The 13,463-nt window shown below is 39.6% G+C and overlaps 2 protein-coding genes across 2 annotated transcripts in view; one reads left to right on the forward strand and one right to left on the reverse strand.

The window, feature by feature from the left end:
* Positions 1 to 13,463, reverse strand: part of LOC141437656 (cell adhesion molecule Dscam2-like) — a 222,385-nt gene that overhangs the window by 79,942 nt on the left and 128,980 nt on the right. The window lies entirely within an intron of this gene.
* On the forward strand, positions 4,497 to 7,709 carry LOC141438408 (uncharacterized). Its single transcript, XM_074102270.1, has 2 exons — positions 4,497 to 4,697; positions 4,802 to 7,709. Exons 1-2 carry the CDS (start codon positions 4,497 to 4,499, stop codon positions 5,900 to 5,902), a joined length of 1,302 nt encoding a protein of 433 aa, XP_073958371.1. The 3' UTR covers positions 5,903 to 7,709.

Genomic DNA, 13,463 nt, shown 5'->3' on the forward strand with positions numbered 1-13,463 from the left:
CACAGTCGTTGGGCGAGAGAAGAGTCCTGGAGTGAAGACCCCGTGCTGACCCGCGGTAGAGGACGACCACCAAAAGATGGACAGATGATATCCGGCAGCAAGCTGGCGTAAACTGGATGCGAGTGGCAATGAATAGGCAAGACTGGAAAAGTAGAGAGGAGGCCTATGTCCGAAGACGGGCGCTATAAGGGCTGTTATAGATAGATAGATTAAACTATTCAAATAACGTTAAGATTAACAAGGATAGTCAAATTTAAAGACAAAACAAATCTTAAACTTGTTTTAACTAAATGAAACAGTGGATATTCTGTGTGATGAAAAAAAGGCGCAGACTGCATAAAACTATGGAAGCCTTGCGGTTTATGAAAACTTGTTCGATATAACAGTTTTTGTTAAAATAAATTTTAAAATAATATTTTTTGGAATTTGTAGGTACGCATAACTACACTTTTTTTTTTTTTTTTTATACCTGCTATTAAATTTTTAGCCACTATTAAAAACCTATAGCAGGTTTATGCAATAGTTAAAATACTTAAAATTCACTATGAACTTTTCGGTGAAGGAAAACATCGTGAGGAAACCTTTACTTTTTACTATTCTTCTGTAATTTTTTTGTCAACAATTTTTGCATGTCTGAACTGACAGAACAGTAACCTCCCATTTGGAGGTCATGCACTTCTATGGATTATTTTCTGCTAAACTGTGTTACGAAGATGTACTGTGTCAACGTGTAATAAAGAGCGCTGAGGGTGTATTCTGAGGAAGATCCATTAGTGGCCGCCGGGATGAGTGACACGTGACAAATGGCGGGCGGTTTTGGTAAATGGACCCCGGCGTAGATTCGGCACTGGCTGACCAAAACTATAGAATTATACGACTAGGCGAAGTGGGACTTCGGTTCGGTAATCTGTGTTATGGTGCTTACTTGTGGCTATAAAGTGTTGTGATGTCGGTGGAAGAGCTAGAGAAAGGAGAGCAGCTGTAGGTACTTTAACTAAACTTATATAGACACTAGCTTTTGCCCGCGACTTCGTCCGCGTGGAATAGTAACTTTGGGAAGTATCTTATTTATTTAGGATACCTATTTTGCCAATAATAGCACATAGAAACTTCGGTTTACTGAAAATAATCTATTTTAAAACATTGCTAAAAATCAAAATCAAAAAAAAATCAAAATCATTTATTCAGTAAGTAGGCCGCAATGGGCACTTTTACACGTCATTTTTTAAAACTACCAGCGCTTTCGGAAAGACCATCATTGCCAAGAAGAATGCGCCGCAAGAAACTTGGCAGAAAGTCATTTTTTCAACATAAAATAATTACAAATAAAATACTTAAAAACTACAGTATACAATGAAATAAAAGAAAATACAAAATAATAATAATAATAATAATACAGGGATGTATGGGGTCCCTTAGCTACAAAACTAAACTCTAACTATAATCTACGTTCAGTGGAAGTGTAGACTGCTTCCACCGTCATAAATTAAAAATAATAATAATTATAATAATAATAATTTAATTCTGAAATTTACATTTCAGGTCAAGTAACCATTAAACTTTTGGATTCCGAAGGCAAGCTCACGTCTGCCGCCCCCAAAGTTAGCTCACACGAACTCATGTCATGCTCTGAAAGCAGAGCGGTACCGAGTGCATGGTATTGCTTCCGTTCCCATAAGCTCTATGGGATCGTCTTGGGAGCTTCGACGTCGCGGGCCTGTGACTAGAAATTAAACTAAAAATATACACGTTTAAAATCCATAAGCTTAACAATATACAGCCTTAAATATAGCAAGGGGATGTATAAAGTCCCTGAGTTAATAATAAAATTACTATATAGCAAGGGGATGTAGAAAGTCCCTGAGTTAACAATAAATAAAATTCCTAATCTAAATAATTCAGAGATGTATATAGTCTCTGAATGTCAAGTAAACTAATTTAATTAACCAAATTATACAATCTTCAGAGGTGTAAAAAGCCTCCAATGTCAAAAACTTAAAATAATTATTAAAATAAAGAAATGGAGATGTATAAGGTCTTCAAATGTCAACCAATAAATATTTTTAAATTAAATTCTGCAACGTGGACAACGGCAACAGAACCAGAAACTAGACACGAAATGCGCCGGGACACTGCCAAGTCACACTTCACAACACTTATTTATACACCGACATAAAAACACACACATTGTCACAATGCACATAGGCGATCGCTGACATCTTAGTTAGCTCAGTGTAAGCTAGATGGCGCTTACTTCAATAAGGGATCTCTGAGCAGAATGACGGACGAATTCTAGAGGTCGCCACCGTAGTTTTCCCTTGACTTATTTATTTACGTAATAATATGTATTTAATATTTATTTATTATTTACTTATTTATTTTATAAAAGTAGGCATTTTATTACACTCATTTACTACACGAGTTTGTACGACTAAATATATCTATAATCAACTCACCCTTGACCGTTTTTGTCGGCCAAGGGGGGTGCTGTCGATCAGCTGTGACCGGGGGAATTCTAACTGTAATATTCTCGCCCTTAAAAGCTGAAGCACAGCTGTAAAACACTCATTCAACAGCTTACACTACACTAAACAGCTCTCTCGAAAGCTCCATACGCCCAGACTTGGGCAACCTCCGTACGGCTTCAACTTCCACACCTTTGTACGGCTTACAAACCTTCGTACGGCTTACAAGCTCCGTACGGCTACAGCTTTCTGCGCTCTGCACGGCTACAACTTTCAAAGCTCCGTTCGGCTACAGCTCTCACGGCTCAGGCGGCTCCTTTACGCCCTAACCTGACACTAAGCCCTGACGGCCTTAACTTCCGGAGTACTGCACATCCTTCCTGGCTCGTCCAAGACCCTGATCGTTCCGGCGTGGAACACTTGTCCAGGCTGCTCGTCCTGCCGCCCTAAGGCCCCTTTTGACCTCGGCACCGACGACCACTCAGCTGGACCAGGCCCCCTGCTGTGGCCAGCCTCTTCGCTCCGGGTTCTTCTCTCCGACTCCAGGGAAGTGTAGGCCAGGGAGACCGAATAATCAGAACCACCTCTCAATAAATCGCTTGAACTTACTACCTGAGATTCTCGTAATACTTTTACTTTTAATTTTGTCAAACTAGGCCTGTTATTTTTTGTCTTCAATTTTAATTAAATAATATTAAAAAGTCTTATTGTTTTACTCAAAGAATAACTTACTAGGCCTCCTTTAAGGTCAAACCTCCCCTCAAGAGGTCTGCCCTTGACAGTGGCGCCCGTGGGTTTTTTTTTGAGAGGTTCTGATTGTTACGTTTTTCTTGCCTAGAATTGCAGTGATTGTGCAAAAATTTATTGTGTATCTTGTGTGTTCTGTGTATCTCGCAGTAAGTACCCTGTTTTTCTCGCCCCTGTATGGTGGTCGGGGCTTAGAATAACACCATTCCCCGTCTAGGAATTCGTAAGAGGCGAATAATAGGCATAACCAGTGTTTCAGTTACCGAGATCCCTTAAGTGGTTCATTTAATAGTTTTTTTCTTTTCTTTTAATAACACTCTAATTTTAAAACCGCTTTACCGTTATCTTTAAATTCAAATACTCTGCCGACCTTTGACCACTTTCTCGTCAACGGCCTATTTGAATTTCAACTGTCACTTGCCACAGTTGAAACGGACGGCGTTTTAAAATTCAAATCTCAACGACAATTTCAATCTATACCCTAAAGTTAACTAAATATTGGTGCATTAACTAAATTCAAATACGTTAACGGTTCAATTCAAATTCTACCTACTAATTTTCATCAAGTTAAATTTAAACCGTAACTGACGCCAATTATACTTTCACTAATATTGTTCACCGCTGCTTCAAGTGAAACAGTTATTTTAAATTTAGTGACTGCCAACCACTGAATTTGAAATTCTAACGATTCAAATCATTTTTAAATAACGTATTTGAAATACCTACAATTTTATAGAAAAGCAACGATATTTCTATATTTTTAAAATATCTGAACCACTATTTAGATCTTTCATCAAAATCAGTTTATCATTATCTCGGTAAACACACTGACATTTATTTTTGTTCCCAAATTTTACTATTAATTTAACTTCAACGCGGTCTCTTAATTAAATTTTACATTCGATCATTACTGGGAGATACACAACACTATTATTTCTTGTGTCCTACTACTTAATTTTCTTAGCACTATAACATACGGAGAGTTAAATTTAGGTACTGTGTGTTGGAAAACTACCACAATTTTGGGCTATCATACTACACAAACCACCAACACAACTCACACTATTCATATCATACCACTCGAGTGCTTGCTAAAAATCAACTGGCCGCAGAGTTAACAGAACCAGTTATCTCTTCTTTTTTTTTTTCAATATAACTGTGCTCTCTATTTTCGACCGTCTGTTCCCTGTTTAGAGACCAATATACTTCGCTCGCTAGCAAACAGGCTAACATTTTATTAATTAGCTTCGGGTATTCTTATATTTAACTGAGGTAATCGTAACTATGGATTGTCATAGAATTAAATACTTGTCTCTTCAAAAGGCAGAACTAACTTATGAGGTGGCTATTCGAGGTACCAATCCCGCGGATACCGTTATTGAGTTGCGTAAACAGATAGTCAAACTATCAGCTTCTTTACCCGCCAGTGATATTTTAGAATCAGGTCTCGATGTAACCGAGGATATTAAGGGCGCGACTGATAGTGTACTTAAGGCACAGTCACAATTAGTTTCCCTTAAGGCTAAGTTTGATGACGGTTTACTCGAACGTACGGATAACTTGTGTAACCATATTTTTCACCGATTAAGGCGTATTACTCCCGTAACTCCACTACCGTGGACTCTTATAATGTTTGTTTAAATAAATTTCAATTAATATACCAAGAGTTGGCGGACTTGCGACCAGTTCATGACACTAACGAAGGAGAGGATTTCGAACAATGTGAGGAGACACCACAAGTCACTCACCGCTCCACGAATAATACCAATTCTTTCAGTCCGCAAACCCCTACAAAAATAGCAGTTACTTGCGACCGTGGTATGTCTTCTGATATAGCTAAATTACGGTACAACGGGAAGACCTGCGTACGCTCTTTTGTTCAACGGGTAAAAGAATTTTTAGCCGCGCGAAATTTAAAACCTGAAAAAATTCTTCAACATGCAACGGAAATATTCGAAGGAGACGCCCTTCACTGGTTCCGTTCGGTTAAGGATTCCATAGATAACTGGCATGACCTCTCTACACAACTCATAGAAGTATTTTCTCAGCACGATTACGACTACAGATTAAAATCGGAAATTCGCGCGCGTACTCAGGGCGAAAGCGAGAATATAACGATTTATCTCTCAATTATGCACGGCATGTTCTCAAGGCTAACCGTGCCATTTACCGAAGAAGAACAATTAGAAATTGTAATACATAATATTCGGCCGTGCTACGCTACTATCATAGCCACGGCGGAAAAAATAGATAATTTAAATACCTTGCGTAAACTTTGCCATAACTACGAAGTGGTTCATGCGCGTATGTCCCAATTCCGCGAACCTCCGCGAGCGAATTCGGATACGCTCGCGCCAGAATTCGCTTACAATAAACAATCGTCTTTCCTAAACTCTCCAAAGCAACCATATCAAGGGAAAAACCCTCCAGGTAACAACGCCAGTGCACATAATTTCTCTAATTATAAAACCCGCTATCCGGTTAATGCAATCAGCTCGCAAAATAACAACAATAATAATATAAAACTATTTTGCCCGCGTTGTCGTACAAACACTCATACATTACGAAGCTGCAAAGCGCCTCGTACAATAGTCTGTTTTAAATGCGGATTGCCGGGCGTTAAATCTATTAATTGCTCTAAATGCAATAATAAAAAACCAGTTCCTACAACCTCAACTTCAAAAAACTGAAGGCGAGGCGATCCAGTGATCACAGTCTAATAAAAGAAAATAACTGGTCACAATGGCTTAATTATGTTTCAAATTTTTTTAACTCATTTAAAGTGGCCACTGTATCGCCTCAACCCTCTATTGTAGACTCGCGACCTTTTGTAAAGGTATCTATTAACGGACTAGAGGTATCGGCTCTGCTCGACTCTGGTTCCGCTGTTACTATTATAGGTAACAATTTTCACAATAGATTACTTGAAAGGGGACATCAACTACTAATCGACGACTCTGTGCGTGTAACAGCCGCGGGCGGCCAACATCTAGATAGTGTAGGATATTTCGACCTGGACTTGACCTTTGAGTCTATAACTCACACTGTAAGGTCATATGTAGTTCCGGGAATCCTCACTTCGCTCATTCTAGGTGTTGACTTCTGGCGCATTTTTAAAGTTTGCCCCAAATACTTGTATAGTATTGGGGTAAGCGAATGCGCCATCAAGCACACAGAGCAAGTCGAGGGTTCCCAAACTCTTATGTCCTATAGTCACTTAACTGAGTCTCAACGCGTCCAGGCAGATAACATCATAAGCCAATTTAACAGCATTTCTTACGAACGGATAGGTTTAGGTCGAACTTCGTTAATAACACACAATATAGATACCGGCGACACTGAGCCGATACGCCAAAGATTTTACCGCATGTCTCCTGAGAAACTTAGAATTATTAACGAACAGGTCGACGAAATGCTACAGCTTGACGTAATCGAACCTTGTGAAAGCGCTTGGTCATCGCCAGTACTTTTAGTAAACAAAAAGAACGGCAAGCCTAGATTTTGTTTAGACAGTAGAAAACTTAACTCAGTAACTAAAAAGGACGCATATAGCTTACCGTACATTTCGGAAATTTTAGATAACCTTAGAGATGCTAAGTTCCTTACTAGCATCGACCTTTCTAAAGCTTTTTGGCAGATACCCATTAATCAGCGGGATAAAACGAAAACAGCGTTTTTCGTACCGTCAAGGGGCACTTTTTGTTTTAAAACTATGGCATTTGGCCTAACTAACGCGCCGGCTACACAGCAACGTTTAGTCGATAGTTTGTTCGGCCCCGAATTTGAAATGAAAGTTTTCTGTTACCTCGACGATATAGTCTGTGTTAGTAATTCATTCGAGGACCACGTGACATTACTTCTGCGCGTCCTAACTAAATTAAAAACAGCTGGTCTAACTATCAACTTTGAGAAAACTCAGTTCTTCAGGGACAGTCTCAAATACTTAGGTTACGTTGTAGACGCTCAAGGGCTGCGTACAGACCCAGAAAAAGTAAATGCAATCGTAAACTATCCTAGACCAACTTCAAAAAAAGAGGTAAAACGTTTTCTGGGTACCGCCTCTTGGTACCGCCGTTTCGTTCCCAACTTTAGTACTCTGGCAGGGCCCTTAAATATTTTAACTTCTAATAAAAAGAAAGCCCCTCCATTTCAGTGGACGCCAGAGGCCGAACAGGCATTTTTAAAACTTAAAGCCTGCCTTGTAACAACTCCGGTTCTTTCTTGTCCCAACTTTGATTTACCGTTCGAAGTACACACTGACGCTAGTGACTATGGCGTCGGCGGTATGTTATGTCAAAATATAAACGGCCAGGAGCACCCGGTCGCTTATATGAGTAGGTCATTAACAGGCTGTGAAAAGAATTATAGTGTAACTGAACGGGAAACCTTAGCCGTACTAGTAGCCTTAGAACACTGGCGCTGTTACTTGGAAAACGGAAAAACATTCAAAGTTTATACCGACCATTCATCCTTGAAATGGTTCCTTTCTCTTAATAACCCAACGGACGCCTAGCCCGTTGGGGCGTAAGATTGTCTTCTTTCGATTTTGAGATTTTACATCGTCGCGGCAAAGATAACGTAATACCTGATTCGTTATCAAGATCCGTGCCGGTGTCGGCAATAACTATTGCTAACTCGTATCTCAATTCGCAAGACAAATGGTACTTAGACTTGTATAATAGCTGTGTAAACACACCGCAAGGTTTCCCCAATTATAAAATTGTAAACAATTCCTTATATAGACTTACTAAGTCAGATACTAGGTTTAACAATGAGTTCGCGTGGAAAGAGGTTGTGCCAGCGGAATTACGCGAACAAATTATCAAAGAAAATCATGCAGAACCAACAGCCGGACACTTAGGCGTTTTCAAAACCTATCACCGTATAGCACTCAAATACTTTTGGGTAGGCATGTATAGAGACGTATCAAAGTTCGTTTCCTCTTGCGACACTTGCATCGCTTATAAACATCCTACGCACGCGACACTAGGTGAAATGGGAAGGCCTAAACAGTGCTCGAGGCCCTTTCAAGCCCTAGCCTTGGACTTCGTCGGTCCATTGCCCACTAGTCGTAAACAAAATAGTTACTTGCTCGTGGTTACTTGTATTTTCTCAAAATATTGTTTCTTATTTCCGGTACGTAACGCAACTGCGGCAATCGTAGTCAAACATTTAGAAGATTCCATTTTCTTAGTTCACGGAATACCGCAAACCATTTACATGGATAATGCGTCACAACTAATTAGCCGCGAACTAAAAACATTTCTCAATAAATACAAGGTGCCTAACCAGTTTTTAATAGCAAAGTACAGTCCACATATTAATAATACGGAACGCTACAATAAAACTATTATATCCTGCGTCTCCACCTTTGTTAACGACGACCATAGGACTTGGGACGTCAACATACCTAAAGTACAATTCGCTATAAATAATTCTGTGAACGAGGTAACCGGTTATACTCCTTCCTTCCTTGTTTACGGCAGAGAGTTAGTGACTTGTGGTTCACACTTCGTTGATAACGATTTGGGGAATGAAATACTTTTTCTACCTCGCGATATTTACGCACAAAACATGGGTTTCTTGACCCATATATTTGATAAAGTTCAACACTCACTTTATAACGCACATCAAAAAAACATTGCGCGTTACAACTTACGCCGAAAACCGGCTGAATTTAATGTGGGAGACTTGGTCTGGAAGCGCACGTATTTCTTAAGTGATAAGTCTAAATACTTTAGCAAAAAACTTGCACCAAAGTTCGTTAAATGTAAAATAACTAAAAAAAGATCTCCACTCGTTTTCGAATTACAGGATCTTTCTGGTAACGATTTAGGTGCATGGCATATTAAAGATTTAAAATTAACACCGGGCGGCAGGTAGCGTCTGCGCACATTAAATAAATAATGCATTACTTGCTTCCTTATCAATGTAGGTACTAATTACATAATGCATCTGGACGGGCGATCAGCTGTCGCGCGCCGTCACATCAGTCTCCATTTAGCACCGGCGAATGCGCACGCGTGTTAATTTAATTTTTCTCTTATCACACTCCCTTATCACTTAGACGCACGGTTCTATTTATAGAATCAAGTCATTTTAGCGCGCCGCCTCCGCGCGGACGTATAATAGCTGCACCCTTTTGCACTATTATTTCTTTAAATCTATAGCGCGTACATATTACTTGGTACACGCTAAACTAGTATAATCATTTGTCGCGGTCCGCCACTCATTATTATAATATTAATTGATCTGTCCTTAAGCCTTTACCCGAGAACTTGCAACTCGTTAAAAAGTATTTTAAAATTTGAATTACGGAACCCGTGCGGTTGGTAACACGTAAAATATGCCCTTAGCCTCTGTAATTCAAAACTCTAATGATTGGAACGGATGGTAATTCCAATCACAGATTTAATTAATGCCTATAATTATATTTTTATGAATGCATAGAACGTCCACCTTCCATTAACACATTTTATTCCCTTGACATAAGGGTCAACAAGCCTCTGTTGTTGTTGACCCGCCATGAGAGTAGAAGTATGATCATAGTATGAGAGACGACGTATGTAAGAGTTATGTCATAGTGTATTTTTTTTTTTAACGAAATTTGCTATGAGGCTCAAATTTCTTTTGGAGGGACGGGCGTACTGTCACAATGCACATAGGCGATCGCTGACATCTTAGTTAGCTCAGTGTAAGCTAGATGGCGCTTACTTCAATAAGGGATCTCTGAGCAGAATGGCGGACGAACTCTAGAGGTCGCCACCGTAGTTTTCTCTTGACTTATTTATTTACGTAATAATATGTATTTAATATTTATTTATTATTTACTTATTTATTTTATAAAAGTAGGCATTTTATTACACTCATTTACTACACGAGTTTGTACGACTAAATATATCTATAATCAACTCACCCTTGACCGTTTTTGTCGGCCAAGGGGGGTGCTGTCGATCAGCTGTGACCGGGGGAATTCTAACTGTAATATTCTCGCCCTTAAAAGCTGAAGCACAGCTGTAAAACACACATTCAACAGCTCAGACTACACTAAACAGCTCTCTCGAAAGCTCCATACGCCCAGACTTGGGCACCTCCGTACGGCTTCAACTTACAACCTTTGTACGGCTTACAAACCTTCGTACGGCTTACAAGCTCCGTACGGCTACAGCTTTCTCCGCTCTGCACGGCTACAACTTTCAAAGCTCCGTTCGGCTACAGCTCTCACGGCTCAGGCGGCTCCTTTACGCCTAACCTGACACTAAGCCCTGACGGCCTTAACTTCCGGAGTACTGCACATCCTTCCTGGCTCGTCCAAGACCCTGATCGTTCCGGCGTGGAACACTTGTCCAGGCTGCTCGTCCTGCCGCCCTAAGGCCCCTTTTGACCTCGGCACCGACGACCACTCAGCTGGACCAGGCCCCCCTGCTGTGGCCAGCCTCTTCGCTCCGGGTTCTTCTCTCCGACTCCAGGGAAGTGTAGGCCAGGGAGACCGAATAATCAGAACCACCTCTCAATAAAATCGCTTGAACTTACTACCTGAGATTCTCGTAATACTTTTACTTTTAATTTTGTCAAACTAGGCCTGTTATTTTTTGTCTTCAATTTTTAATTAAATAATTATTAAAAGTCTTATTGTTTTACTCAAAGAATAACTTACTAGGCCTCCTTTAAGGTCAAACCTCCCTCAAGAGGTCTGCCCTTGACAACATACACAACACGAATACATACATCACACATCAACATCCTAATTTTCATCGGCTTTCAGTTTAGGCCATGTCGCATCATCACATAAGTACTCCTCAACTTTATAGTAAGCTTTCTTCAGAAGTGCACTCTTTATGTATTCTTTAAAAGAGTTGTGTGGCAATTTCCATGCTTCTACAGGAACTTTATTGTAAAATCTCACACAGTTTCCCACAAAAGATTTGCTTACTTTCCGTAAACGGAATTTTGGAACGCAAGCTTGTGCTTATTACGAGTATTGATATCATGTACGTCTGACACTTTTTTAAAGGACTCGATATTCTTGTGTGTATACAATATCACATCATGTATATACTGTGAAGCTACTGTGAGGATGTTTATCTCCTTGAAGCGTTCTCTTAGTGAATCTCGGGAGCCAAGGTTGTAGATAGACCGGACTGCCTCTTCTGTAGAATGAAGATAGTTTCTATGTCGGCTGCCTTGCCCAAATCAGCATACCATAGGACATTATGCTGTGAAAATAACTGAAATAAACTAGCCGGGCAGTTTCAACGTTGGTAAATTGTCTGATTCTTCGTACAGCATAGGCGGCAGAGCTCAATCTACCAGCAAGACCAGAAATATGCGGGCTCCATTGTAAATTACGATCCAACGTAAGACCAAGAAAAACAGTCTCATGCACAAGTTCAGATTCTCTCCGTTTAAGGAAATAGTTGTTTCAAAACTGTCTCACATTAGGCAACGAAAATTTTATACACTTAGTTTTAGCTGCATTTAGTAATAAATTGTTAGCGGTGAACCAGTTTAGCGCCTCATTGATGTGGGTTGGATCTTCTTGTTGCCTGTTTACTTTGAATATCAAAGAAGTATCATCTGCAAACAATACTATGTTACATTTCTGTTCTAGCAAGTGGGGCAGGTCATTTATATATACCAGAAAGAGAAATGGACCCAAAATGGAGCCTTGTGGAACTCCAAGCTTCACCGCTGAGCCAGCTGACTGCGTTCTATTTATGTCCACTTTTTGAATTCTTTGGCTGAGATAAGACTTAACCAGGTTAAGTGCTTTAGCTGAAAGTCCATAGTGTTGAAGTTTGCGGATAAGCGTCTCATGCTCCACGCAATCGAAGGCCTTGGAGAGGTCGCAAAATATTCCTATTGCATCTTGCGAATTTTCCCATGCATCATAAATGTACTTCATGAGACTTGCGGCTGCATCTGTTGTCGAACGGCTTTTGTGAAACCGAATTGCTGACTGTGTAGTAGGTTGTTTACATTGAAGTGACGAAGCAGCTGGTTAAGCATGATCTTTCAAACACTTTACTCAGCACAGGCAGCACAGATATCGGACGAAAGTTGCCAGGATCAGATGAGCTCCCAGCTTTAAACAATGGAATCACTTTGCTATATTTCATTAAGTCCGGAAACACACCATCATCAATGCACTTATTAAATATGACGGCTAGGTACGGTGCCACAATATGGATGACAGATTGCATAACTCGAACAGAAATACCCAAAGATCCTCCGTATTCTTCAGTTTTAAAGATTTAAAAGTCTTTATAATTTCTTCAGAGTTAGTATGTTGAAAATCAAAATTCAGACGTTTATCCTTCGCAATTTCATTTAGATAAGAACTAGCAGCACAGTGGAAGACTTTAGATCGCGAGTCGTATTTACAGCAATATCTGAGAAAAAATTTTCAAAAGCACCCGCCACTTCTAAATCTGAAGTCAATATTCTATCATCCACTTTTAATTGGAATTGACAATTACGGGCTTAGATTTACCTGTTTCTGAATTTATTACATTCCATACAGCTTTTACTTTATTTTCAGCGATTTAACTTTATTACTAAGATAATCAGCCTTGGCAGCAATACATACTTTTTTAAATAATTTGGAATATTTTCTAACGTAGTCTATAAAGGAGGGGTCTTGACTGTGACTTTTCATTTCATAAAGTTCGTAAAGCCTAGTTCTACTCTTATGTATTCCACCGTGGCCCAGTCACTAAACTTTGCCTTGTTACCGTTTCTCATTTTAGTTCTTAATGTGAAAACTTTTTCGAACTCTCGATTAATTACTGTAGACAGGTTCTTATATAGGACGTTAGGATCACTTCCCTCCATGTAAGGCTCAGGAACGCTGTTGATAATATTTCCTTGAATTTTTCTACACGGCTTTTGTAACGGGTCTGTAGGTTATTACTCGATCATTTGTCTGTTTAAGTATTGTTGAAAACAGGCTTTTGGCCGCTGTGATCGGAATTAACAGTTTATTATTCCTTGTCCATAGCATCACACTTGCAGAAATATTATCTAAACATGTAGCTGTGTTAGCCGTCACTCTCGTTGGTTCCTCAAAAAGATGAAACAAGTTAAATGATTTAAATAAATTCAAAGTCTTCCAGAATAATCTATTTGCCGAGTCTAGTAAATTCACATTAAAATCTCCACATACGATGACAGATTTACTACTAGCAAAACTTGTTTCAAAGCAATCTTCATCACGGGTTCGAAACTGACAAAAGTCTGAGACGGCGGCCT

The sequence above is a fragment of the Choristoneura fumiferana genome, chromosome 18 (assembly GCF_025370935.1).
Source record: "Choristoneura fumiferana chromosome 18, NRCan_CFum_1, whole genome shotgun sequence".
Classification (NCBI taxonomy): Eukaryota; Metazoa; Arthropoda; class Insecta; order Lepidoptera; family Tortricidae; genus Choristoneura; species Choristoneura fumiferana.